General features: G+C 45.0%; 1 protein-coding gene across 1 annotated transcript in view; it reads left to right on the top strand.

Moving 5' to 3' along the window:
• ADARB2 (adenosine deaminase RNA specific B2 (inactive)) overlaps positions 1–22,307 on the top strand; it is a 310,582-nt gene extending 288,275 nt beyond the window's left edge. The window contains exons 8-10 of the mRNA XM_061468035.1: positions 8,462–8,643; positions 18,222–18,400; positions 21,257–22,307. Coding sequence (XP_061324019.1) covers positions 8,462–8,643; positions 18,222–18,400; positions 21,257–21,433 — 538 coding nt within the window. The 3' untranslated portion in view covers positions 21,434–22,307. The remainder of the gene's footprint in view (positions 1–8,461; positions 8,644–18,221; positions 18,401–21,256) is intronic.
• Positions 22,308–22,681: the final 374 nt, after the last annotated feature.

Here is a 22,681-nt window from a genome sequence, read left to right as displayed (position 1 = left end):
ATTATCCTCACCTATAAGTAGGAGAAATCAAAGGTTTCTTCACCTGACCTTTTTTTTCAGCACACATAGGGACGTTTTCTGCTTTTGTCCCCTCTGATCATAGAAAGTACAGGCAGAAAATGAGTTCAGTGGACAAGGAGATTGCTGTGTGAGAGTCCTTTCCCCACTCCTGCCCTTCTGAAGAGCCCAGCAGGTGGTTTTGTGCCACACTTCAGACTCCAAATGTTTGGTCTACCGCATAGACAGCTGACTCTTCAAATGTCTGCAGGATGCAGCAATCTGGTTGCACAGTATTTGTACTTGTCTTGCAATAATAAAAAAAAGATCTGAGAACCTGAAATTCATGTTTGTATAAGCAAGATACAACAAAAATCTGGCTTGTATGCTTTGGATTTTATTGCTTGTAAAAGCCCCTCAGGAGCACTGGGCTATTAGAGAATGTTTCCTCTTGAGAGCCTAGCCAGTAGCTGCTAAAATATACATCATTTTGCGTTATTTGCAAAGGACATTGCTATCAGAATATCAAAGAACCAAGAATGGAGAGAGTTACTCAGAAAAGTGAATAATATTCTATAAATCACGTCTCTAACAATTTATGCTCTTTCTTGCTCACAGGATAGCCATAAGCAAAGAGTGGTTTAATCAGATTTATTTGTTATTCAAAGGCATTTAGAAATTTTTATTACTATCACCACAAGTCTGAGAGAATTTGATGTTTGGTATGCATTATTTGGGCTCTGTGGCTTCGTTGAGATTGCAGGATAAACAGCCTGGTATCATACCTATTCCCTTACTGAATTAAAGCACAAACACTTCTGGCATGAACACTCATGTTATTTGGCTCAGGCAGAGAATTACAAGGTGAAATTCTGTGACTGCATTATAAAGGAGGTCAGACTAGATCTTAGTGGTTCCTTCTGGCTTTAAAAACCCATGCATTTATATGTGCAAATTTAAAGTTTTGGCTCTGTGTATCCCCAAATAACCCACCCTAAGAGAGTGTAAGCTTTTACACTCGCAACTTCTACGAGTCTCACAGTGCAGTTGAAGTGAGCTCAGCCTCTCAATGTCACAGATTTTAGGATTAAACCACATTCTTTAGACCTGTAGTTTGTTAATTACACTAACAACACCTGAGATTTCAACCTTAATTTTCCTCTGTAATGTACACAGTATACACTTGTGAAAAAGCAGCAATATCGTGAGCAAAATCATGTTAAAAATGATCAGCTGTTTGAGGAAAAAAACTGTGTCATTTAACATTTTCTTGATGCAAATCATAACCTAATTTAAGACCTTTATGTCAACAGAGGCATTATAGTCCTAAGAGAATTTAAGCTTTTTTGTAACAGCAAACCCATTCATACACTGGACCAAATGAAACTTCTTTTCATCTCTCTCATACTAAGGCAGGATGCAGGAGCAGCTCATACCTTTACTTATTAGAAGGTCAGTGCAACGTTACTATTGCTGGTGGTGGAAGTCTCAGCAGTTGCTGGCATATGTATGCACATACACACACAGACACACACACACACAGAGGCACACGCATTTGGGTAAAAACCAAGGGTATCTCTAGAGTTCAGCTCCTTTTTGAGGATTTAAATCCAATAACAAAATATCAGGAAGGTTAAGCACTAAATTCTGTCTTGGACCATCAGCACTGTTCAGACCAGTGAGGACGAGAGGGGCTAAGGTCCCCACCAGTTGCAGGGGTGCCCTGTAGCCTCAGGGACACCAGCTCTCTGTTTATGTCTCCAGCTGTGCAAAGCCAGCCCAGTGCTCTCTTCTTCCCTGCACAACGCTGCTGGTTTCCCACTGCACACAAAGTGTGTACATGTGTGCCAGATTTGCAGATGATAGTTCAGACATTCAAAAGCATACATACATAAAATAAGAATTTCCAAATGTGTCTACTTCTTATTCCTGAATTTGAAAGACTGGGCAAAACATGAAAGAACTATGCACTTCTCTTACTCAAGCCCGTCACCCTCTGGATAGACTTGTAGGGGAAATTCATAGTCTGCCACAGGGTGCAGAAACTGCCTTTCTCTATATATGCTTTTCCCTCTGACTCATGTGAACACTGAGCTTCATGTCAGTCTCCTTCCACTATGGCTCACCCCAAGGCCCACCATGCCCCTGCTTTAACAATGCATACCACCTCCCTTCTATACAGCGTTTCCTGTTCCGTGTTCTAAGCTCATCAAGTTTATATACCCCAGCACCTGGATTCCTTCTTCTTCGATGCAGAGAAACTAAGGAAATTATTTCTCCCAGAATCAACCAATCCAAATGGTCCCATTAGAGACAGAGTTCTGCAGTGCACTGCTCTTCCCTGAGACTCTCTTCCTTGGTAGACTTTAGCAAGGGGACTGGAGATCTTACGCAATGACCAGAACAGAGCATATTCTGACAGGATATCTAGCTAATGTATTTACTTCAGAGAGATGCCAGCCCTCTGTGCATCAAACTTGCATCTACACAGACTTATAGTGGATAGACTTACTTGTAAATGCATGAGCTGTGGCATTTGTCCTCTTTCAGAAATCTGCTTGCGGAGGACAGGCTTGAGGAACGTACTTTGCACAGTGCAGGATCTGGAGGGCGCAATGTTCTCAAAAACTGTCTTTATTCAGCAAATAAAAGCCAGAATTCAGTGTTTATTTTGTAAGCTCTGGCCTTAAAATTGTTTTTTTACTACTGCTTCTCAAAAGGTCACCTTTGAAAGACTGTGTGTTTTCTTGCCATCAGGTTAATGGTCATCCACTTCCTCATACCTCAGTAAAACAGTGACATTAAGCCCAGAGGTTAAATAAGACCTTGAACATCTAAATTATACCTCACCTGTAAAATGACACAAACAGTAACAAAGGACCTCCAAACTTTGCATTACAGCACTGACAGTCTATTTATGTCTCATGGCTAAGGTTTGTGGATTTGTGGATTATTTGGGCCCACAAGCTAGAGGACGGTAAGGAATCTTTATTGAGAAAATGTTCAAAGTACTGTAAGGTAATATAGTCTTAAGGCACTGTTTCAGGATTTAGCAGTGGGTGTCTGAAGCAACATTTTACAAGATGAGTTAAGCACACTAAGCTGTATTTAAATGTAGCATATAAAAATGCAAGACTAAAAGTCAGTGTTAGAAATTGGCATTCTTAGATCTATTTTAGTGTTAGTCTGTCGACCAGAGCCATTGTTATCAGAAGACTGAGCTTGACAAGGTAACTCTTAAGAAAAGCTACTTCAAAGGCTGCATATTAATGTAAATGAAAATCAATTAACACAGCTAGATCTTCAATTAGAGATGATTTGTGCACAAGATTTGTAATTCTCTCTCTTAACCCCTTTCTGTGTGACTGTGATTTCAATTTCAATCTTTCACCACAAAGTATGTTCCAGAAAACGTATATAAACCACCTACTGTTAAAATACAGATCAAAAACTAATGCGCTAGTTCCAGTTTCCAAACCAATAATAGCTAAATGGTCATATAAATAGGAACACCACAGGTGTTCTGCTGAGCACAGACCAGCCTGAATAACAATTTATACTGTGTAAAGCATAGCTGGAAATATTGGTAATAGAAACTGCGGTACAAGAGGTTAACAACATGCCAAGCAGGTAAGACTTAAAGCTGTTAATAATGACCAAAAAAAGAGGATTCTTTTGTAAGAAGCCTTAACAAAATAAGCTCTGAAATTCATCAGCAGTGCTTTATAATGGGCAAGATTTCCAAAGGTCCAGAGGAGACACTTCAGTCTCACCAAGCTTCAACAGCAGGTGGACTCACTTCCTTGAGACGTTTTGAAGCACTGTGCAGATCTCTCCACATCTCAGTTTCAAAGAGGTGTGAGGGCAGGAGCGTGTCAGCATTCAGCTTTGGGTAATGCTATGTACAAACCGACGCTGGCAATACTCAGCAAAGAGTCTCCAGGTGTCAAACCACAGCTCAGCAATGCGTGAGGAGCCACATGCTGACCTGAGCAAGGCTGCAGCTCTTTGCACCCCCACGGGTTTACCCCCAAGCCCCTTCCTCAGTATTTTTATCATCCATATTTTGGTTGATCGTGGCAAGGGGCTGCAACCAGGTCACTTGGTGAGAGGATGCTACAGCATGCAGGTGTGGGGCTCTGATGTGGTTATGACTTGGGGACACATCTCCCCACACACCTCACTGGTGTCCTTGGGCTGCCAGCAGTGTGGGAGCTGCAAAGCCTTGCCCCCAGCCCGCTCCATGGGCAGGGCTGGGGGAGCACAGTGTCTAATTAAAGAAAGGCTGCCTGATCTAGGATGCCTCCCGGATCATCGCTGGCATTTCTGTGATTGACAAACAGGCAAAAATATATTTATTCAGGGATTATCTATATTGAAAACTGGATGCGGGATTTTGTCTTTGTAAACAGTGCAGTAATATCTGCTGTTTGAACAAAAGGAAGGGTATACTTTCCGTCCATTCAAAGCACAAAAAGCTCCCTTATTTAAGTGGAAAGGGGAGACATTTGATTTTATTGATCCTGCTTGCTGAAGATTCGGGGTTTTTTAAATACGATCTGTGACTAAGGGAGCAGTGGGTTGATTTTCACTTTATTGGAAGGGTTATTATGAAGTGTACAGCATATAAGTTATTAGAGAGACGTGTGCCCTTGAAAACAGCCCTTAAAATCTTGCACAATTAGGAAGATTCAGAATGATCCAGCATATTTCCTCATAGCAAGAAAGTCACTTTGATATATGAAGGACCCAAAATGTAACACTGAATAATAATTTTATTTTGAGAAGCCACTTTTGAAGAGAGCACTTTGTTACAGATGGGAACACAGCTACTTTCATAGGCCTAAATGAGGCTACAGAGAAATAGCCCCTTCAAAAATGAACACCCTTATTGATAGTTTCGTTGTTGTTCAGACAGATCTTTCCCTATCATCTACCTACAAATAATCCCATAGACATCCAGATATCAAAGAGTCGAGTCAGTACATTAGTCATGCGTGTTGGTCAAGGGATGTACAAAACACAGGATAATAGATCTTCCCCCAAATATTTGTAAGCTAAATCTATTTTTTATGCAAAATACTGAACTGGCTGCCCTCCAAGTTAGGTCTTTTTATCCACAGAACAGAAGCACAATGAGTACTGAAAATTTCCCCCATCATTAATGTGCTTTTACTGTGCTCTGAAGGACAACAGCGGCAGTGCAAGGGTCTAACTTTGACCAGCTCAGCACAGGACCCCTCTTTTCCTAGGATTTGTGCCGACTTAGTGGGACTCGTGTGTGCTTGAGGATGCTTTCCAGAAAGAAACAATTGGCCAAACACTTTACCAAACCTGGGTTAGACTTGAAGCAAAGCTCCATCTCTGCTTTTTTCATCCATCTTCTGTGACTGGAGGCTGCTAAAACAGTGTTGCGTTGCATGGGAAGCAGGCAATGTACAGGCGGCATTGCCATCATCTCATCTCATTTCCCCACCATCATCATGGTGGACACCAGCCTTGGCACTGCTCAAGAAGATCCAGCAGGCAATCCCCACCAAATACTGCCTTCTAGGTCTCTGCACCTTTTCTGATTTCTCTGTCCTTCCTACTGTAGGATGCTATCTGGTTCTGGGAGAGTCTCTTTCTACACCACTTTCTATCCATCAAGCAAGGCTTACTCTCTTGGCCTGTATTTTTTGTTATGTTTCTTCTCTCATTTTTTTGGTCCAGCCCCTCTGTCTCATTTGTCTTGCAACTACTTATACTTAGGAGTCAAAACCCACCATGGCTGATACAGAAGTTTCCTGGCCCCCTGCACTGGCCTGGGTCTTCCTTTGGGATGGGAAAACAGGGTTGTCTTGAGGAACAACTATTCCATCTAGAAGCTGTGGACTCTAGCTCTGCTTCTGAAAAATGCGGAGACTTCAGCAAGTCATGCTGCCTCTCTGCCTTGATTCCCCAGAGTGTATAAAAATGGGGCTTTACCTCACAGCAGCATTGTGAGAACTAATTAATGTTTATTAAATGCTTTTAATACATAGGAGATGACCTGATCAGGCTTGTATTATGATTTCCAACAACGTAATTCCACTGACATGTGAATCCCTCTTTACACTAGGATGAACATGTTCAGAGTTAGGCAGAGAAATGTCTCTAAAAAAAAGGAAGGTTCCTTTCAAAGAATTTAAATTAAATAATCATTATTACCTTGTAATTCATGATCTGAACACAATCCCCTATTTTGGTAAATAAAGCTCAGATGATTTCTTGTGATGTGCATATTGCTGAAAATTCAAATACTGTTGAACATATGTTGTTTTTCTGTTTAGCTGCTTTTTTTCTCTCCGTCAATCAAAGATACAAGTTTTTTCTAAGGAAATGTCAAGTGTTGAAAACAACACTGGTATCTGATACATTTCCATCTGGACAAAGATATCACTGTCTAATTTTTTTGCTCACCTTAGAAGCTGGTCGGAGGCTCGGTACTGTTAGCTGAACTCAACTCTTAAGCTTACATTATTAATTTTGCATCATGATAAGATATTTACTCAAAGAGGCAGCTAGTTCTTTCCTTTAAAAATGATGTTATTTGCAGGAATGACCACACTTTTTTTTTCCTTCAAATGAAGTTATGCAAATCTGATCGACTAAAGTAAATGTTTCATGAAACCAATGACTGTTTAAATTGTGGGACTAAATTGTTTGTATATAAATATTACCTTTTATATTCCATTTGAGTTTTATGTAGATGAACACATTACTTTAATGACCTGCATTTACAGAGGGAGATGGGGAGAGTCTGACTCTGAAATCCTCAGCAGCCAGATGGCTGCCTTTTCTTGCATGAGATTAAAAGATGTTTCTCATTCACAGCCCTGCTTTGGAGGCAAATTAATATAGCCGGCTAAATTGCTTGTGTTTTTGGAATAAAATTTAAAGAGAACTTTTTAAAGCAATTGGTGTCACAGGTTCCTAGAGCAGATTGCTCTCCAGGTACAGCATGCTGGTTTTAAACATTCAGTAATTAATGGAAAGTATACCGTGTTAATTGACTGCTTCAGGAAAGGGAAATATAATGACTCCTTATTAATCATGAAAAGAGACATACAGCATGGAGGCACTGCAATAATTGCACTAACGGTTGAGAAATGTTAATTAATGAAAAGAACAATGATGTAAGAAATTAGCTACATAATGCTTGCCGCGGTTGGAGATTGTGCTTTAAACACGTTATTTAGCATGGCAGCCACTGGATGTTGCCTTAAATAGCAGGCACCTCTTACCCTTTTCTTCAGTCAGCTACGAAGTTCCAAATGCTGCTGGTGTTTTGGTTTTTAATGAGCCAAAATACGCTCTCCAAAACTACATTTTCTGAAGCATTTTCAGTTTGAACTCTTGAACTCAGAACTATTCAAAGAGATTGACAGCGTTGCACTTACTTACATAAAAATATTATCCAAGTGTAAGAGAGCATGTTAGTGCTTGTGCAGTGGGGAACACCTTCCTAGGTGGACTGAGCTAAATAGGTTTGCCAAGAAGATAACAGCATCATGACTTCTTTCCTCTTTATAATTTTTCCACTTTTTAACCAATTACCTGTCCCCTGAAGAATTTAGACCAAGCATCCTGTCATATTTGTGCCTAGCTAGACGTAAATATTCATAGGCTATTAAAATGCAGAACAGTTCTGGCAACTAATCCAACATCAGTAATATGGAGCTCACAGTCATTAACAGATTGAAGGCCAGTGAAGGTTTCCACCATCAATTTGTTGCACCTTTAAGACAGCAACAGAGTGAGACATAGTCATCACTCTGAACACATCAGAGCAGGTCAAACTGTTGGTTACAAATAAGTTGCCTAAAAGTGTAACCATTTTTTTATTTTTCAGGATCAGGATTTGGTTCTTATGGATGTCTTCAGGTCTGCATGCTCATTTCTGCAAGGAAATGTTAGCCCAGGAAGCTTTGGAAAATTATTCACAATTCTGTGGGAATTTTGGCCACCTATGTCATTTATTATCTTGGCTGTGTGACTAAGGGATGGTACTAATAGATGATAAATGGTAAATACACGTAGAATAAAGAAAGTTTTCATTTTAGATCTACCATTGCAAGTGTAAAATTATAGATGCATAAAAATAATTCTGTTGAAGACATGCTAAATGAACATTCATTGAACACAAAATGCTTTTATAAAGATTAGCTCTCAACAAGAGGCCTCTTTGCAATGACACAAGACAGGACACGTGTCCCTTAATTCAGTGGTGTCACAGTAATCTAAAAGCATTATAGAGATGGAATCAGTCCATAGATGTATAATAAACCAACATTGCAATGCTTCATGCGCCATAAGACAGGGACAGGAATGGTTTCATTCCTCATCCAGTCCATATGCTTGCCATCGCTGATTTTCCCAGGGCAGCTGTCTTGTGGCCATTCTTCCACCCATGTGTTTTATTGCTCCTGAATTTCTTTTCCAGATGGAATATCCTTGGGCTCCAAGGTGCTCTCCTCAGTTCCTTCATCGAACCCATGTACTTACACAGCATCATTGTGGGGAGCCTCTACCACACTGGTCACCTTTCCCGGGTAATGAGCCATAGAATAGAAGACATTGGTCAGCTGCCAGCTTCATACCGGCACAATCAGCTACTTCTCAGTGGTAAGCAAACACCTGCCTGCAAGACAAATGATCCCCTCTCCCATCACTAATTGTGCTGGTCACCAACAGGAATGTTTACTTGTTTGTAAGTGAACCATTAGCTCATGCTTCCTTTTTTCCTGCACAGTATGAATTTGCAAAATGAAGAATCTGATGCATTTAAATCCAGCTCCTTTTTAATATGCAGTGACCACTAAAAGCGTCAGTAGTGGATAGAAGCAGACTAGCAAAACAAACACTGTACAAAGAATGCTCAAAGTGGAAAAAAGTGTATGACTAAGTAAAAGATTTATAAAAACCAGGGACAACGTTTTCTGTAAATATCAGGTTTAACTCGCTCCCATCCCACTCTTTCTCACCCAGTGTACACACAAATGTCAGTCAGGAGAACCAGCCCTTGCATTTCTGGCACCGTGCATGCAGCCCAGCCACTAGTGCCCCTGCTCCTTTACCACTTGCTAGCCATTGTGTTTGAAGCAAACAGCCATAAGAAAAGAGCTGTTCATTCATGCAGGAGACCGTGGTAGGGAAGGTCAGAGACCTCAGTGAGGCATTGCTGTCATCAGACGAGGCTGCTGCCTGTTGTGTGACCATCTCTGTGGTTTCGAGCTATCTTTCAGACTACATTTGCTGCCATCGCTTCTCCTTCCTAGTACCTCTTCCTACTCCATGTCTCTGCTCCTTCTCCATCCCCCTGACTCCCACTCTCTTAATCCCCAGCCAGGCAGCAGCTGTCCAGCCTCATGCCAGCAAAATCCCACAAAGTCTTGAATGCCTTCAGATCCTCATGAGGCATGTGAGTGCTAAGGGCCACCAGTTCTCCACAGGCTTAGACTCTTACTTTTAGACTGAAAATTGTTCCTCAGGAGGATTCCCTGACACACCAATACAATGTCAAGGTTACAGAGTTGGAAGGTCAGGATCAGGGAAGGTTGGAAGGTCGTATGATCAGGGCCCGGTCCAGAAGCTCTGCTCTGGCTGCCCCGGCGGTGGCCAGCGTGGGCACCCAGACAGAGCCGACGAGAGAGGAGGTTGCAATGCAGAGCTCAGGGTGTAGAGAGTGCCTGCACTGGTCTGGTGAGGGGAGGGTGCACAATGGACAGGGCTTCACTCGGTGCTCCCTGGTGGAGGTCCTCCTGCAGCAGGGGCTGAGCTGCGGGATGCTGTTAATAGGTTGCGAGATGTCAGGGAAGCTAAGAGGAAGCAGGAATGCTTGCTCCTGGCCCAAACTGTGCAGGGGCCTCGAGCTTCACCTCTACCTCATGAAGGAAAGAAGGAGGCCGTTAACCTGGGAAGCTGGGAATTAGTGACAAAAAAAACAACAAAAACAAGAAGGAAAAGGACAACCAAAAGCAAGGGGCTTCCCCCTAAACCCCTGTCCCCACGCACAACCACTTTGCTGTCCTGCAGGGGGCTAATGAGGAAACGCTCACACCAGAAACAGCCGGCTGGTGCACTGCTAAAGAAGATCTCTACTGGTGCCGCTAGGAAAAAGCGGTGGGTCGTAGTAGTAGGGGACTCTACACTGAAAGGGACAGAAGCACTCGTCTGTTGGTCTGACCCATTCTCAAGGGAGGTGTGTTGCCTACTGGGGACAGGGATCAGGGATGTGGCAGAGAGGCTGCCTGCTCTAGTAAGTCCCACGGACTATTACCCACTCCTGGTGATACATGTGGGTGCTAGGGACATAGATAGTAGTAGCCTGGGGAACATAAAGAAGGACTACAGAGCCGTGGGGGAGGTGGTTAGGGGCTCTGGAGCTCAGGTGGTCTTTTCATCAATTCTCCAGGACACAGGGGAGGACCCTAAAAAGGCTAGGAGGATTGGCCAGGTTAATAACTGGTTAAAAGGGTGGTGTCATAGTCAGGGGTTTGGGTGTCTTGAACATGGGACCCAAGTTTGTAGGCCAGGTCTAGTGGGGGCTGGTGGAGCTGGTCTAAGGAAGGGAAAGAGCAGTTTTGGTAGGAGGCTTGCCAGACTGGTCAAGGATGCTTTAAACTAGATGTATTGGGGGAGGGGGGCATCATTCCATCCCAACACACCCAGTCAGCTGCCAGAACCTATAATAAATGCTTGGAGCACTGTAGAAATATCCCAGCTGCTCCAGCCAATGAGCCGGATTCATTTGGAGCTCGGCTCAGATGCCTCTATACAAATGCCCGTAGCATGGGGAACAAACAAGAGGAATTAGAGATGTGTGCACATCTACAGGGGTATGATATAATAGGCATCACAGAAACATGGTGGGATGGCTCCTATGACTGGAGTGTTGGAATGGAAGGTTACAGGCTCTTTAGAAAAGACAGGCCCGGCAGGTGGGGAGGGGGAGTTGCCCTTTATGTTAGGGATAGGCTGGAGACTATGGAACTCGGTCTGGGGACAGGTGAGCAGTCCACAGAGAGTTTGTGGGTCAGGGTTAAAGGGAATATAGCTATGGGAGACATTACTGTGGGTATCTGTTACAGACCGCCTGATCAAGGAGAACCTGCGGATGAAGCACTCCATAGACAGATAGGAAAAGCCTCACGCTCACAGGCCCTTGTTCTCATGGGTGACTTCAACCACTCTGACATCTGTTGGAATGAGGGTACGGCCCGGCACAAGCAATCCAGGGGGTTCCTCAACTGTGTAGAAGACAACTTCCTTCTGCAAGTAATAGAGGAGCCAACAAGGAGAGGTGCCATGCTTGACCTCATGCTCACCAACAGGGAAAGGCTCATTGGAAATGTGACTCTCCAGGGCAGCCTTGGATGCAGCGATCACGAGATGCTCAAATTTGAGATCCTCAGGACAGTGAGAAGAGCATGCAGCAAGCTCACTGCCCTGGACTTCAAAAGAGCAGACTTTAGCCTCTTCAGGAACCTGCTTAGTAAGGTTCCATGGGATATAGCCCTAGAGGGCAGGGGGGCCCAAGACTGTCGGTTGATATTCAAGGATCACCTGCTACAAGCTCAGGAGTGTTGCATCCCAACTAGAAGGAAGTACAGCAGGAGGGCCAGGAGACCTCCTTGTACAGGTGGATAAGGAGCACCTGAGGAAACTTCAAATGAAAAAAGAGGCTTATAATAAGTGGAAGCAAGGACAGGTGGCATGGGAAGAGTACAGGGATGTTGTCTGGGAAGCTAGGGACCAGGCTAGGAAAGCTAAGGCCCAGTTAGAATTAAACTTAGCTAGAGGTATTAAAGATAACAGGAGGGGATTCTACAAGTACATAGGAAATAAAAAACAGACTAGGGAGAATGTAGGCCCCCTCAGGAAGCTCTCAGGAGAACTGGCTACATGGGATTTGGAGAAGGCTGAGGTTCTGAATGACTTCTTTGCCTCGGTCTTCACTGGCAAAGGCTGTGACCACACCACCCAAGTCTTGGAAGGCAGATGCAGGGACTGTGGGAATGAAGACCTTGTGCCCACTGTAGGAGAGGATCTGGTTCGAGGCCATCTTAAAAATCTGAATGTGCACAAGTCCATGGGTCCTGATGAGATCCGTCTGTGGGTCCTGAAGGAGCCGGCGAATGAAGTTGCGAAGCCGCTGGCCATCATATTTGAGAAATCATGGCAGTCAGGTGAAGTTCCCGATGACTGGAAAAAGGGAAATATAACCCCCATTTTCAAGAAGGGGAAAATGGATGACCTGGGGAATTACAGACCAGTCAGTCTCACCTCTGTGCCTGGCAAAATCTTGGAGCAGATTCTCCTGGATGGCATGCTAAGGCAGATGAAAAACAGCAAGGTGCTTGGTGACAGCCAGCAGGCTTCACTAAGGGGAAATCCTGGTGGCCTTCTATGATGGGGCTACAGAACTGATGGACAGGGGTAGAGCAGTTGATGTCATTTACCTGGACTTGTGCAAACTGTTCGGCACTGTTCCACACGACATCCTTGTCTCTAAATTGGAGAGACATCAGTTTGATGGATGGACCACTTGGTGGATAAAGAGCTGGCTGGATGGCTGCACACAAAGAGTTGTGGTCAATGGCTCAGTGTCCGGCTGGAGACCAGTAACAAGTGGTGTCCCTCAGGGATCAGTGTTGGGACCGGTCTTGTTTAACATCTTTGTCTCTGACATGGACAGCAGGGTTGAGTGCGCCCTCAGCAAGTTTGCCGATGACACCAAGCTGTGAGGTTCGGTTGATACGCTGGAGGGAAGGAATGCCATCCAGAGGGACCTCGACACGCTTGTGAGGTGGGCTGATGCCAACCTCATGAGGTTTAACCATGACAAGTGCAAGGTCCTACACCTGGGTCGAAGCAATCCCAGGCACAGCTACAGGTTGGGCAGAGAAGAGATTCAGAGCAGCCCTGCGAAGAAGGACTTGGGGGTGTTGGTCGATGAGAAAATGAACATGAGCAGGCAGTGTGCGCTTGCAGCCCAGAAAGCCAACCATGTCCTGGGCTGCATCAAAAGGAGCGTGACCAGCAGGTCGAAGGAGGTGATCTACTGCCCCTCTACTCTGCTCTTGTGAGACCTCACCTGGAGTATTGTGTGCAGTTCTGGTGTCCTCAACATAAAAAGGACATGGAACTGCTGGAACAAGTCCAGAGAAGGGCCACGAGGATGATCAGGGGACTGGAGCACCTCCCATATGAAGATAGGCTGAGGAAGTTGGGGCTGTTCAGCCTGGAGAAGAGAAGGCTGCGTGGAGACCTCATAGCAGCCTTCCAGTATCTGAAGGGGGCCTATAGGGATGCTGGGGAGGGACTCTTCATTAGGGACTGTAGTGATAGGACAAGGGGTAATGGGTTAAAACTTAAACAGGGGAAGTTTAGATTGGATATAAGAAGGAAATTCTTTCCTGTTAGAGTGGTGAGGCACTGGAATGGCTTGCCCAGGGAGGTTGTGAATGCTCCATCCCTGGCAGTGTTCAAGACCAGGTTGGACGAGGCCTTGGGTGACATGGTTTAGTGTGAGGTGTCCCTGCCCATGCAGGGTGGTTGGAACTGTATGATCCTAAGGTCCTTTCCAACCCTAACTATTCTATGATTCTATGTTTTAGTGGGAGTACACCACTGACTTTCAAACTCCTCTAGGTTCCTCAGTCAGGAGAGCGCTGATTTACCCCTTATTTATTTTATGGTCTCGTTTTTTTTTGGTTTGGTTTTGTTTTAACATGTCCTTGTGACAAAATCAGTTTGGCTGAGGCAGAAGTGATACTTTAGCCACTGGGGAAATTCTCAGGTTCTGTGTGGTTAGTACATCTGGCAAGTGTGATGTGCATGTATGTGTTATGAGGTGAGTAGGTCAGAAGGCTCATCCTTATTTGAAGAGCTTATCTCCACTTTTTAACTCTTCAGTGCAGCTAGCCAAAGACTGCAATGCAAGTATCCAGGAATCTGTGCTCCACATGCCTCTTCCATCCTATGTCCTCTCCTGTCCCTCCTGCCTTGGCCCAGACAGGGCAAGACTCAGCCCCCCCCGCCTTTCCACACCAGTTATAGGAGGGAGAAAAGGACTTGCAGCTGGTTAAGAAAAATCTCCTCATTTCCCAAACCTGGCTGTTCTTTTAGAACAGCACACCCCAGCCTGGTAGAAGCCCTCGCATCTCCTACTGGAGAAGGTGATCTCATCCTGTGCCAGCCATAACGCATTATAAGTTCATCCATACATTAAGGTCAAAAATCACACCCGCTTTCACTCTGTGGGATGTACAGGGAAATACACCTGAACTGTTGAAAGGCTGAAAACACAATAAGGGATTTATTAAGAGATTTAACCACAGAACAGCTCTTGCTTTGCTGGGGTAGCCTTGCAGCATAAAAGTAATAGCTTATATTGGCCCAAGTGTTTATTTATGTCCAAGAGTCAATGCCAGAGATTTCAAGAGAGATAGGAATGCATCAGAGGGATCCTTGTGTCACTTTAAATATCTGATTGTTTCATGGCTGTCTTCCTTCCTCCCTCCCAGAGACTTCTGTGTTTATAAAAGCTTTTGCTTTGCTTTCAGTGGTATTTGTGGGTTTTTCTCAGCCCAGGATAAGCAGTGGGAGGAATCTGCCTCTCTCTGTCTACATTGTTTTTGTCTCTAAAGCCATTATTTGTAATCTTCTCTCCCCCACATATCCCAGGGAGCCAATGCTGCTTAAAGCTTACATAGCTGAGCCTTGTGCTATACTTCCCTTACCTGGAAAACTGTGCTGACAGCATATCCAGTGACAGAGGAGATGGGCACCTACCAAAAGCCATACCAAATGTGTTAGAGACCAAACCCCAGCAATCTCAGCCAGACAACTCCATCTCCCACACTTGCCTCAGTGATCAGACCAGCCAGGCATTTCAAATTGCAGAGTCCTTCAAATATAAGGATGCCAATTATTTGTCACTTGATCGTAGCAGTACAAGCTTTTCAAAGGAGAGGAGAGTCATGGTGTGTGATGAGATCCTGAGATAACTCGTTGGCCCCTCAGAAAAATAACCAGTAAGGTTTTCTGCTCACACCAGTCCCGGCCAGGTGGAAATCCACTCATTCACTGGGATTAATCTTGGGTGTATTTTTTAGAAGAAAGGAAATCCCTATGTCATTTTTATTTCATGTTCTCTGAAGACTGAGGCCATTCTAAATGGTATCTTGAAGAGGCACGAGGTTTTGCGAGGAGAATGAAAACAGATTTCAGTTCATATCCCAAAATACTCAAGTTCATATTATTTGTACAAAGATTTTTCCTTCCAGTTTCTACAGTCTCCTATTGTACTCGTTGTTGTGTTGTTTTTAATGAGGATGATTTACATAAAGGAGAGAAAATTATCTAGATTATTTGGTTGTTCTTTTTCAAATAGAATCAGAACAATTATTTGTCAAAAGAAAAACATGAAAAAAAGTGTTGAAGAAAGACCAAAACCAACAATCAGAGGAGATACCTAGGCTCTATATTTGCATCTGTCATGAGGCTCATGTTTTCTCTTTTAAAGCCTCTTCTCTTGCATTTGGAAAATGATGTGACGATATCATTATGTGTTACATAAACACATGTACTTATATGTGATAGTTGGGAAGAGAAAACACAAGAGCCAAACCAGCATGGAAGGTTTTCCAGGCACTGCAGCAAACATCCAGTTCTCACAGTGGTCCACTGAGAGCAGAGAGAGGTCCCAGGCTGGGCAGGGTGTACAGCCTCCACTTGGTGGGCACCCACAGCCTGCTCTGTCCTCCGTGCAGCCTTTCCTTAATTTCCTCTGGTCAGTGTTTTCACATTTGTATTTATTTAGTGGCCTGTGGCAACCTTGCTTGTCAGGGTGTTTGCTGTCGTGGTTTTTGGCACTCAAGTCCTCTAACCTTTTGGGTGCTATCTCGACAGAGTGGTGCATAGTGTCAAACAGCTGATTTTGATCCGTTTGCATCTTGTTATGTATAGAGGCATTTGACTAGCGTCAGAGCGCTATCTGATTTTCAAGCTCTTGGTTTATATCCTGTTGCCTAGGTGAACCGGAGTTTTAGATGCAGACTGATCTGTTTTCTCAGGGGGAAAAGAAATTGAGAGAGGTATTAATACGATATGAATGTGTTTACAAATCCTGGCTGACGTTATGACTTAGCTGTAATTCTCATCTATACACAGTAGTGAGTTCAGTCCCAGTGACTGAGATGATTTCAGCAATTCCAGCTTTGCCACCGATACAAAATGGTAATGCTATGTATTTTTTTCCCTTCAATGGCCACCTCTCTCTCTGTGCATGCTCATCTGGCTCTTGCAGCTCCCTCCCAGCACACAGGGAACAGGAGTGGATAGGGAGCATGTCCTTCACTGATAACTGCTTCCCATGATGATGAGAGGCCCCACACAGGAGGTGCCTGCAGAGGCAGCGTCTCTGCCTTAACTGACTGTGCAGCTCTCTGCTTCTCCCATGGTCTCCCTCAGGGGCTTACCAAGCTTGGCATGTTTAACATGGTGATGAATGCTGCATTCCCACCAACTCCCATCTCCTTCCCACTCTGCGGGAGATTAGCAGATGCTCATAATTTGCACTTGTTCCAAAACTAAGATCCCTGAGCAAGACGGGGCACTTTGGAAAGGAGGGGCTTTGATCTCTCTCCTTTAATCTCCTCCTCTCTGAACAGCCCATATCAGTACTTCCCGCTCTCTGCAAAACTCTTTGAAACCCTTCAGCAAAAAACACAAAGGACCTGTCTCTGTTACCCTCCACCCAGGAGCAGCGAAAGCAGGTCCCATCAAGCTGTGCAAACCCTGAGCTGTTGCTGGAGCGGCCACAAGCAGGGGCTCCAGTGGGAGCTGCCATTTGGAAGCAGAGATCCAGCCGTGGCCTGTGCTTCGGTGGCTGTGCCAGGCAGCTCCTCCCACCAGCACAGTCCCACCTGCCTGTTCACAGCGGCTTTTGTTGTCCAGGTTTGCAGGCTAGCGGCCCATGGAGCAAATCAGCAGAGAGGGGCTCAACAGCTGAATGCAGACACTCCATCCAGTGCCCCCCTTTCCGACGTATTCAGACTGCTTCATGTCTCTTTGTCTTTCCAGCCTTGGAGGCTCTCAGTGTTGGTTCTTTGCTCACAAAAGCACTAATGAGCAAGGCAGAGCTCACTTGGTTGCATTTACCAACCACTTTCTTTATTCCCCTTATTTCCTTGCAAGGACTAATCCTTCCCTGGTTCCAGGTATAGGGAATAAGAAAGCAACAGAGAGTCACGGAAAGGTTGGAACTACACTAAATGGTTAAGAATTTTCCTCGTTAAAAATAACTCTCTCTCATACACACACCCACACCTGACCTTGCAGCCCTGATCTGCATTTAGAGCCTAGGGAGGTCTCACCCTTGTAGACTGTGGATTCCAGTATGTGATTCAGATGTCTAAAATTTGCTATGCGAATGACACAAAGGTCATACAGTCACCCCAGATGACTGAAAACATCATCATTGTAGCTGTCTAAAATTAAATGAGATGCATCCCACTTAAAGATGTCCAAAATGTTGCCATTAGGACAGTAACTATCTCTTGAAGAGACTGTTGCACCCATATAGGGTAGGAATCTTGCAGGTAGACACAAGGTGGGGAACAAGAGTTTTCTGTGTAGGTCTGCAATGTCTACAAGGTCATTATTAACTTGGATCTAATAATCTCTCTCTGTGATGATGAAATGTATGTTTTGTATTTCCTTATCCCCTGTGGATACTCCCTGTGATCTAGACTTCCTGTCACAGCCAGGCCCCAGCAGTTAATAGCAGATAAATATGCTGGACCGTGGAAAGCTCACCTGGAGGAATTCATGGCAAAAGCACTTTGCTGATTCGCTCCTTGTAAAAACCAGTTATGCCATTAAAGCCTTTCTGAAAGATTTCACTCAGCAACCGTCACACTGCTGTCAATAGCACACACTATATCTAATGGCTTTCCTTAGGCTAAAGAAAGGTTGCATGTAAGGTGGAAAAAGATCTATAGGAATTGCTAAATTATGTCTCTCTAAGGTACTCAGCCTGGTAACATTTAACCGGAGGTGATAATAGCGCATACAGGGCACAATGCTACTGTGTTCATTCAGCAATATCCCATGTTCCACAGCAACTCACCATGTTAGCAGCCTCTGAAGGTTTTAATGTTTAACTGGATATTACTGGTGTCCTTCTCTCCTGCCAGGGATTAGCCATGCTGATGCTCGGCAGCCCGGAAAATCTCCCGGCTTCAGTGTGAACTGGATTGTGGGGAGCACCGACCTGGAGGTTATCAACGCTACAACAGGGAAGAGGACCTGTGGGACTCCCTCACGACTCTGCAAGCACATGTTCTTCGCTCGGTGGGCAAAGCTTCATGGAAAGGTAGGTCTGATGCACTGCCAGAACACTGCTGCCAGCCCCACCTGGGCTAGTCTTTAGCCTGGTGTCAACCCTGTTTTAGCAATCTCATGATGAAGCTGCAGCCTCCACAGGTGTCCTGTGTTCCTCCTGATAATGCCTAGGAGAGGATTAGGAACTGAGAGCCGGTGGGGTCTGCTATGGAGATGAGTCCAGAGAAAGCTGAGCTGGTTTTGGAGGGAAGATGGGTGTTCTGGCTGTCTTTGGCAATGGAGCCATGCTCAGATGAGCAGCCAAAAGCCACGAGACTGTAAAGTGTTCATACAAGCACAACTGGGTAATCTTTTAAGCATCTTACCCCAAGTATCCCTTTGACTCTAAGGGGAGTATTCAACTCACTAAGTCTTAGAAGCCTGAGGGAAATATTTCTCATTGCCTTGGGGGCATCTACTGCACTTTATTGTTCCACAGGGATTTACACTCCCAACCTGAACTGATCCCACTCTCACCCAAGTTAGCTAAAGCAAGTGCTATGGATTGCCCATTCCCCTCCTCTTCACCACCCTCCCGGATCTGCTAATGTACCCATACAACAATACAGCTCTTAAGGTGAGTGGCCAGGTGCTGGAGGCTCTCTAATTTCACTATACTCAGCAGCAGTACAATTTAATGGCATTAAAACTACAGGCTGTATTTAATTGTAATGGGCACCACACCTTGACAGCCCTGCTTTCTCTAGGGAAGATAACCATGAACTCCCCTTATTTGAAATGGCACTGAAGTCAACCTGCCTTCACACTTAAGTTACTTCCCACAGACAGGAAACTGTGTCAGGACAGAGGGGTGGCCAAAACCATGGTGGAACCTAGGGATGCAGGTCGTATGGGAAAAAGCTTGATGTGAAATAAGGAAATTTTCCTCTCATTATTCCTGGTTCTGGAGTCTCCATTTCTCCTCTTACCTGACCCTTCAAGGAAGTGCTGAGGGAGAGAAGGACACAGATACCAAAGTGTTGAGCACCGTGTCCAGGAGGAGCAGAAAGGAACATGCAAAGTGTCTCATCAGCCCACTTATTTTCACCAATAGAATATTGAATTGCCATGAGGAGGCTTGTAAAGACTTGTCCTGCAGTCCATGCAGAATGGGAGAAAACAAGGACAAGAAGAAAATATTTTATTAACAAGTGCCAAATCCTTTTCTCTATTCAGAAAGGAGTAGAAAAGAACAAGGCAGAGTAGTGGCAGGGAAGTCTGGAGTCACTTCCACCAGTGAAGTCATTTGGGAAAGCAGTCAGGCAGGATGGTAAGGTAGGAGAACAAGTTGTTCTGCTCTGCAGAGGAGCCCAGGGATGGAGGCTGGTGAGACTCATTCTATCCCAGCCAGTGTCATGACCTGTCCTAGCAGGGACCCTCCTCCTTGGTGGGGAGCAGAAGGGACCAACCTGGGCTTCATGCCCAGGGCTCAGCCACAGTTTGATGGCACAGGTCCCAGACTATTTATTGCACAGCAGGTGGCATGGGAAGGAGGGCGAGAATCAGTTAAGGGATTGATCCTCACAGGAACAAAATCTGAGGCAAGCTGGGCCCCAGGGCAGGTTATGGAGAGAACTATGGCCGGGAGAGCTGGACTGGACCTGGCTCCCACCAGGGGTGGGTTTGGGCTGAGCAGGAGAGAGTAACTCATGGCTGAGCAGGGCACTTTGCTTTTGACAATCCAAAGCATTTGGTAATGTCATCAGTGTCCACTTCTGGGGACAAAGGGGCAGCTGGAGGGAGACCACTACTGGTGAGGCTAGCTTGTGGCCCCCTGATTCCTGGGCTGGCAGCATCACCCTCCCTCAATGGCTAAGCCAATGCACCCCCAAGCCAGAGCAGCCCCTAGGTGCACTAGCACCACATGGACTGGAGCAGTTCATTTCAGGCTGTACATCTGCCTGCTCCTTTAATTTGTCATCTCTCCTCTTTAGAGAGAAGGCAAAGAGTGTTGAGAAGGCAAAGAGAGTTGTTTGCTCACCAGGCTGTGGTCTGAGGGTGCGTTCTCATGCAAGGGTGCTACTTCCTTGGTGTGTAAGCATTGGACTTAGAGCTTGCTCTAAGGGCATTTTCCAAGACCTCAGTTTCTTTCATATAATGTCAAAGCCTTCCTGGTGGTTTGGCACTGAGACTTGGACAGGTCAGAGGAAGTCCTTTAGTCCTTATACAAAGCAAAGGGTGCACACGCTCACATGTCTGCTCCAGGTGGTGAGGGGCAGTGGACATGTGGTTCTGTCTCCTATGGCAGCTCCGAATGATCAGCTCCGGTGTCCTGCCAGAGCACTCACTTTCCCACACCAGCATGAATCCTGATGCTTGATTTCTGCTCTGTCCTGGGCAGCTTCCACAACATTTCCAACAATAACAGATTAATAAGAGGAAAGGGGAGAGTGTGGGAGGGGAACCTCCTTGTTGTGTCTGTTGGTATTACTTGAAAGCACTGAGCTGCTCTCCTTCCCAGGCTAAACTGAGCACATTCCTTAAGGCTCCCCAGAAAGGATTTTTCCCTTTTTTTGTCCCTAAAACTCATCTTACCTGGGAAGCAGGATTTTGCATTTGTAAAACACACCAAGATTTGCCACGTCCTATGCCTACTCCAAAGCAAAGCTGTTTACCCTGTTCTCTCCACAATGGCTCAAAACCATGTCACAGGCATTTATTGCTTCCCCGTATTTTTGTTGTTAAACCAAAAGCAAACACACAAAGCACAGTGATAGTTTGTTTGTTGCTTATGAAATGTAGACAGAAAGATTATGCAGCTACTGAAGCCTCCTGTTTCCTTTGGCTTGTTGGTTGCTTTTTTTATTATTATATTATTTTTCCCCCTTCCCTGATTTGTGTTCTGCAGCTGAGCACACGAGTACCGAGCCATGGAGACATGCCATCAGTGTACAGCGAGGCAAAGCTGGTGGCTCAGACATACCAGTCTGTCAAGCAGCAGCTGTTTAAAGCGTTTCAGAAAGCTGGTCTGGGCACCTGGGTGAAGAAACCCCCAGAGCAAGATCAGTTCCTACTAACTGTATAAATCACTTGACACGTCTGCTACATGACTGGATCAAATCAGCTGGAGAGAAGGCTAGGCAGGACGCGTGAGTCGAGAGAATTGAAGAAGTTTGAGATTTAATAGCAACCTCCACAGGAATATTTGCTTTTAATTCTGCATTGGAAATACATGAATAGAAATGTGTCTGATGCACTGAACTCAACTTTAGAAAACTGCTTTTTCATTATCCCTTCCCAAGAATGTACCTGCCCAAATTATAGTGCTACCCTCACAGAGATTCCGCTTTTCATTGTTAATTGCTGTTGGCTATTCCTGATTTGAGGTGCTAGCAAACCACCTGCCTGATCCAAAATAGAGTTTGTTTTCCCTCACACAATCAGTGCAAGAGTCATCACTGAATAATGGAAAATAGTGAGCAAAGCTGGAAGTACCCCAGGCACACAGCATGACAGCAGGTCTCAGAGCATCCATAATCATCCACAAAAAAGGTGCCTAACTTCTATGCAAAAGTCATCCTGTTAGCTGCCCAAATCTGTAAGACAGAATTTGGCAATTTTTAAACTATGTTTTCCACCTCTGACTCTGAGCACAAAGCCAGGTGTAAGGATTCCCTTAGTTTTTACACTTTTTCCCTCTGATGCCTTGGACAGACCACTTCCTACCAAATCTCCAAATCTGGCCACAAGTTTTGCACACCACAAGTTTTAGTTACCCAGGCCCAGTTCATCACACCTGCCCTTTAGATACCAGCTGGGATGCAGATGATTGTCAAGAGGGCGATTCAACCCTGTTCTGCCTGCAGAGGTGCACAGCTCTGTAGGGGCTGAGAGTGGAGGCCAGCATGATGATGTTCCTCACTCTGCAGTTTCAGGTAGCTGCCTAAAATCAGGCAGGCTGGAGCTGCCTCAGAGCATTTCCAAGCTTCTGAGATGATCACAGCTCTAAATTAAGTGGGTATGAGCTTGGAGTGCTCCATACACCTGAAAAACCACTGGGTTGGGTAGCTGCAACTCAGACATCCCAAATGGGAGAGCACATTTGACACCTGGCTCTTTCATGCCTCAGTTTCCCCACCTTTCAAATGGGAATAGTGTTCCTTACCTTCTTCACTTCTAAGGAACTTGTCAGGATCAAAGTGCTCTGGTAATATGTAGCAGTGTAAGCCAGATTCTGTCACTCTTTTCAGTGCGTTTTACCTCCCCACACAGTCCAATTGATGTAAGTACAGCAGATGCAACTACTGGCTTGGGTAAGGATTTACTCAGTGTA

Source organism: Pezoporus flaviventris, unplaced genomic scaffold (assembly GCF_033815535.1).
Source record: "Pezoporus flaviventris isolate CSIRO_AGI_PZ_B2104156 unplaced genomic scaffold, CSIRO_AGI_Pfla_v1 ptg000047l, whole genome shotgun sequence".
NCBI classification, from domain to species: Eukaryota; Metazoa; Chordata; class Aves; order Psittaciformes; family Psittacidae; genus Pezoporus; species Pezoporus flaviventris.
Note: the sequence above shows the minus strand (reverse complement) of the source record. Positions and strands in the feature narration are given on the sequence as shown.